Raw genomic sequence first — 6,073 nt, forward strand, 5'->3', positions numbered from 1 at the left:
GAAGAAAAGAAGAAGAAGAAGAAGAAAGAAGAAAGAAGAAGAAGAAAGAAGAAGAAGAAGAAGAAGAAGAAGAGAGAAGAGAAGAAGAAGAAGAAGAAGAAGAAGAAGAAGAAGAAGAGAAGAAGAAGAAGAAGAAGAAGAAGAAGAAGAAGAAGAAGAAGAAGAAGAAGAGAAGAGAAGAAGAAAGAAGAAGAAGAAGAAGAAGAAGAGAAGAAGAAGAAGAAGAAGAAGAGAAGAAGAAGAAGAAGAAGAAGAAGAAGAAGAAGAAAGAAGAAGAAGAAGAAGAAGAAGAAGAAGAAGAAGAAGAAGAAGAAGAAGAAGAAGAAGAAGAAAGAAGAAGAAGAAGAAGAAGAAGAAGAAGAAGAAGAAGAAGAAGAAGAAGAAGAAGAAGAAGAAGAAGAAGAAGAAGAAGAAGAAGAAGAAGAAGAAGAAGAAGAAGAAGTCACCTGGTCAGCTACTAAGACTGAATAGGCAGTGAGACAATTACCCACCACCTGTGTTGAATGCTAATCTTCATTAGCCACTATATAGCCCACCACAGAGCCCTTCAGGGCCTACAGCTCTCTCTTATTCCCTCTATTTCTGTCAATACAAGAAGGGAGGCTCTTTGTCACCCATGTGAGATGCCAGGGTGCTTGGTGAACCCATCTCCCTGCCCAGAGCTGGGCGAGCACAACCCAATCCAGCACTGAGCTCGAGGGCCCTGCACGGGATAGTCTAATACCAGATATCACAGCTTCCAGCTTGCTTAGCTTAGGGTTCAGCACAGCATTTCAGATGCACACCTGCTGAGCACCACTACCCACAGCAACCGGGTACCTGATGCTCCTCTGCCTCCCTCCAGCCCCAGCAGGACCCTGAGCAGCAGTTCACAGAGAGGAAGAGAGAATGAACCCCGAGTGCTATTACCTGTAGGTTTAGGGCCACAGAATCAGCAGCAGGTGTCAGCAGTCCCCCAAATGACATCTGCTATGCCCCTGCAGGCCTTCACACCACTCTTCCGTCTCCCAAGCCAGCAGACCTGCTATAAGAGCTTTTGCTCATGCGCTTTGCTGGACTTTAGGTTTGGTTGCTGCAATCCCTGCCTAGCTCATAACCAGGATAAGGGTACTCTTGCCTCATTTGCACAGCCTGGCTTAAGGAATCCCGTTATCACAGGATGCCCTCACTATCTGCAGGGGTTCTTCTCACTGCTATTCCACTTCTCCATTCAAGATACCGCTATTTAATAAAGACTGTCTGCATGTCCTATTGGAAGTGTATTCAGACATATTTACTCCTAAACTGAGTAAGCACAAACAAAGCTTGACAAAGGATGCATCCCTGTTAGAGGCTGACTGAGAAAGGCCAACTTTGTAGACTCAAATTCACATTTGTGATGGGCAGAGTTACTAGTTACTTAAATACCCTTTCTTTTATAGGATAAGCATCTGTTAAGGGGTAGGAAGAAAGTGTTACCATGTTATTTTTTATCTCAGGTCTCAGAACATCACACAACATCCACACAACAAGACAATGAATGTGTCCAACAACTGCAGTATCACAAGTCTAGAACTTTATCACGTTCTCCGCCTCATTGAACTTGCTGGGTATAGCGTCATTTTCTTGTTTGCAGCTCTGTTTAACACCCTTGCCCTCTGGGTGTTCTTCTGCAAGATAAAGAAGTGGACAGAAACAAGGGTGTATGTAATCAACTTAGTCTTTGCAGACTGCTTTGTCATCTGCACCTTGCCTTTCATGCCTTATTTGCTCTGGAAAAAGTCAGCCTGAGATGAGCTCTGCCAGTTGATGAACACAACGTATCTCATCAACATGTTAGTGAGTATCTACGTGATTACATTTGTCGCCATTAACCGATACATTGCCCTGAAACACCCCTTGAAAGCCAAGACCTTCAGGTCTCCATCAAAGGCAGCCCTTCTCTGTGGGCTTCTGTGGGTCTCTGTGATCATCGGCGCCACTGCACAGATTTGGCAGAGCCAGTCCACCCTCTGCTTCCAGAAGGATACCACCGTGCCTGCTGCTCTGAACCTGCTTTCCGTGTTCTTTGTGTTTATTCTTCCTTTAGCGACCTTGACTTTTTGCTTCACGGAAGTGATCAGGAGCCTCAAGAGATGCCTGACCACCAGTTCACCAGAGCAGAAACCAATCCAGAAAGCGGTTCACATTATTCACGCAAACCTGATTGTGTTTCTAGTATGTTTTCTGCCAGCCTTCTTTGGGTTACCTGCCGGGTCTGTAATGGGTAGCGTTGGAGCTACCTGTTTCATGCTCCACGTTATGAAGAACATCTCCTCCGTGACAAGGTGTATTGCCACATCTAACTGCTGCCTGGATAGTGTCTGCTACTGCTTTGTGACCAAGGAGTTCCATGAAGCCCTTCTACCACGAGCAAAACGAGCAGTGAAAAAACAGAACAAATCCACCCCTTGCAGACACACACTTGCTAAAGGAAAGCAAGGGGTGGAAGAAGGGAGGCAAGAAGGATGAAAACAGCAAACCCAAAACAATAAAACCCAATATCTCTGCAACAGCCAGAGAAGACACATCCTCAGTGTTATTGGGATAAGTGTTGCCCCTTTCTCTCTGAAGAGGTCATAAAATCAGAGAACAGTTTGGGTTGGAAGGGATCCTCAAAGCTCATTCACTTCCACCCAGTTGCAATGAGCAGGGATACCTTCAACTAGATCAGGTGGCCCAGAACCACATGCAGCCTGGCCTGCAATGTCTCCACGGATGGCACAAGAACTTTGTTAGGTTTAGCATTACTAAGTTAACTGTAAATTACACCCTATGCTTCTATTTAGTTCACAGATCTGTGTGAAAGTGTGCATGGAATCTCTGGTCATTAACGTGTCTCCATTCCACGCTCCCATTACTCTTATAAGAATACAAGTGAATCCTGTCTCCCTGGTGTTTTTTACATCTAAAGTCTATTGATGCTTATTGTCAACACATACAAAAAGAATATATCATGTTTTACCTCATTGTGTATTTCAGGCTGTTTCCATTATTAAGTTAATCCCGCTTATTTATTTCATATTACTTTGGTGGGGAAGGGGGAGAGTTCAGACAATAACAGCATCTTACTAAGGACAAGGGACTACAAAACACCCTAGACTCTGCTAAGTGCCCCTCATCTTCAAGTCAGTGCATCAGATAGATGTGAAGGATGTGTCCTCAACATAAAAAGGACATGCAACTGTTGGAACAAGTCCAGAGAAGGCCACGAGGCTGATCAGGGGAGTGGAGCACCTCCCGTATGAAGATAGGCTGAGAAAGCTGGGGCTGTTCAGCCTGGAGAAGAGAAGGCTGCGTGGAGACCTCGTAGCAGCCTTCCAGTATCTGAAGGGGGCCTACAAGGATGCTGTGGATGGACTCTTCATCAGGGACTGTAGTGATAGGACAAGGGGTAACGGGTTCAAACTTAAACAGGGGAAGTTTAGATTGGATATAAGGAGGAAATTCTTTACTGAGAGGGTGGTGAGGCACTGGAATGGGTTGCCCAGGGAAGTTGTGAATGCTCCATCCCTGGCGGTGTTCAAGCCAGATTTGACAGAGCCTTGGGTGGCATGGTTTAGTGTGAGGTGTCCCGGCCCATGGCAGGGGGGTTGGAACTAGATGATCTTAAGGTCCTTTCCAACCCTAACTGTTCTATGATTCTATGAAAGCACGACTTACTGGGTCCCTGTCGTGGTTTAAGCCCCGGCTGTAAATTAGAACCACGCAGTCTACTTCCCCCCCCCACTCCCCAGAGGGATGGGGAGGAGAATCGAAAGAATGTAACTCCCACGGGTTGAGATAAGAACAGTCCAGTAACTCAGGTATAACACAAATCACTACTGCTGCCACCAATAATAATAATGATAAGAGAAATAACAAGGGAAGAAAATATGATACCGCTCGCCGGAAAAGAGCCCGACCGCAAAGAGGACGTGCCCTTCCGGGTAGCTCCCAGTTACATCCCCGGGCATGACGTGCTGTGGTATGGAATACCTCTTTGGCTAGTTTGGGTCAGGCGTCCTGTCCCTGCTTCCTCCCGGCCCCTCCTCCTCCCTGGCAGAGCATGAGACTCACAAAGTCTTTGGTCAGTCTAAACATCAGTTGTTATCAGCTTTGTTCCGAGGCTGAAAGTCAAAAACACAGTGCTGCAACAGCTACTAAAAAGGAGAAAAACTGACTGCTACTGCTGAACCCAGGACAGTATCCACCCCTTATTCCATACCATTCACGTCATGCTCAGATCCCACATTTTCCATATACCCTCACTCTCATTTCAGTGCACTGTTATCTTAGTGCACGGACCAATTCCTATAAAGCTACTGAGTCCGTTCGGTTCATGATGTTGGGCTCCATCTCTTGTAACAGTCTTTCAGGGCAGGAGAGGCTGTGTGCAGTGTTGGATCGTTGCCTGCTGATTCTGATCGTTCCTTCACTGTAGAACTCATCCGGTTCTATCAAAGTTCATTCTCTGTTGGGATGATGGTCGGAGGGAAGTCAGAGCCAGTCGCTGGTGCCCTGCAGACTTCTAGTTGATGGCTATAGCAGGCAACAGCGTACAATTGAGTTCATTGTCTGTTTTCCCCTAAAATCAAATCCCCTTGAGGTACGCATCGGACTTCCCCATCTTCCCGCATTACCCACCAAGTATATCCAGGTCCCTGAGCAAAAGCAATCCCACGAGTGGGTTTGCCTTTACCTGAAGCAGGAATAACCCAGACTGTCTTCCCCAGCAAATTCTTCATGTGCACCACAGGAACTTTGTCCCCCTCTACAATATGTAAAAGTTCCGACTGGGCTGGGCCAGCCCTGTTGGCAGATCCTCTGGTGTTGACCAACCAGGTGGCCTTTGGTAAGTGTGTATCCCAATGCTTGAAAGTTCCCCCACCCATTGCTCTCAGTGTAGTTTTTAACAGCCCATTATACCGTTTGATTTTCCCAGAGGCTGGTGCATGGTAGGGGATGTGATATACCCACTCAATGCCATGCTCTTTGGCCCAAGTGTCTATAAGGTTATTCCGGAAATGAGTCCCATTGTCTGATTCAATTCTTTCTGGGGTGCCATGTCGCCACAAAATCTGGTTCTCAAGGCCCAGGATAGTGTTCCGGGCAGTGGCGTGGGGCACAGCGTATGTTTCCAGCCATCCGGTGGTTGCTTCCACCATGGTAAGCACATGGCGCTTGCCGTGGCGGGTTGGTGGGAGTGTGATATAATCAATCTGCCAGGCCTCCCCATATTTGTACTTCAGCCATCGTCCTCCATACCAAAGAGGCTTTAACCGTTTGGCTTGTTTAATTGCAGCACATGTTTCACACTCATGAATAACCTGGGCAATAGTGTCCATTGTTAAGTCCACCCCTCGATCACGGGCCCATCTGCATGTTGCATTTCTGCCCTGATGGCCTGAAGTGTCATGGGCCCACCGAGCCAAAAATAATTCACCTTTATGTTGCCAATCTAAGTCCATCTGAGCCACTTCAATCTTAGCAGCTTTATCCACTTGTTGGTTGTTCTGGTGTTCCTCAGTGGCCCGACTCTTGGGTACATGGGCGTCTACATGGCGTACCTTCACCACCAGGTTCTGCACCCGGGCAGCGATATCTTGCCACAGTGCAGCAGCCCAGATGGGTTTACCTCTGCGTTGCCAGTTGCTCTGCTTCCATTGCTGCAACCACCCCCACAGGGCATTTGCCACCATCCATGAGTCAGTATAGAGATAAAGTACTGGCCACTTTTCTCGTTCAGCAATGTCCAAGGCCAGCTGGATGGCTTTCACCTCGGCAAACTGACTCGATTCACCCTCCCCTTCAGCAGTTTCTGCAACTTGTCTTTGAGGACTCCATACAGCTGCCTTCCATCTCCGATGCTTTCCCACAATACGGCAGGACCCATCAGTAAACAAGGCATACTGCTTTTCACTTTCTGACAGTTTATTATATGGTGGGGCCTCTTCAGCACGCATCACCTCCTCTTCTGGTGACATTCCAAAATCTTTGCCCTCTGGCCAGTCCATGATGACTTCTAGAATGCCTGGACGACTGGGATTTCCTATTCGAGCTCGTTGTGTAATTA

General features: G+C 47.1%; 1 protein-coding gene and 1 pseudogene across 2 annotated transcripts in view; one reads left to right on the top strand and one right to left on the bottom strand.

Annotated features, from left to right (window-relative positions):
• LOC308224298 (claudin-15-like) overlaps positions 1-1,210 on the bottom strand; it is a gene marked incomplete at both ends in the record, with an annotated part of 6,069 nt that extends 4,859 nt beyond the window's left edge. The window contains one exon of the mRNA XM_080624052.1: positions 1,192-1,210. Coding sequence (XP_080480178.1) covers positions 1,192-1,210 — 19 coding nt within the window. The remainder of the gene's footprint in view (positions 1-1,191) is intronic.
• Positions 1,211-1,515: 305 nt separating this feature from the next.
• On the top strand, positions 1,516-2,450 carry LOC308223778 (G-protein coupled receptor 35-like; annotated as a pseudogene). Its single transcript has one exon. The product of its transcript is annotated as a G-protein coupled receptor 35-like (transcript).
• Positions 2,451-6,073: the final 3,623 nt, after the last annotated feature.

Source organism: Psittacula echo (genome assembly GCF_963264785.1).
Source record: "Psittacula echo genome assembly, chromosome: 7".
NCBI lineage: Eukaryota > Metazoa > Chordata > Aves > Psittaciformes > Psittacidae > Psittacula > Psittacula echo.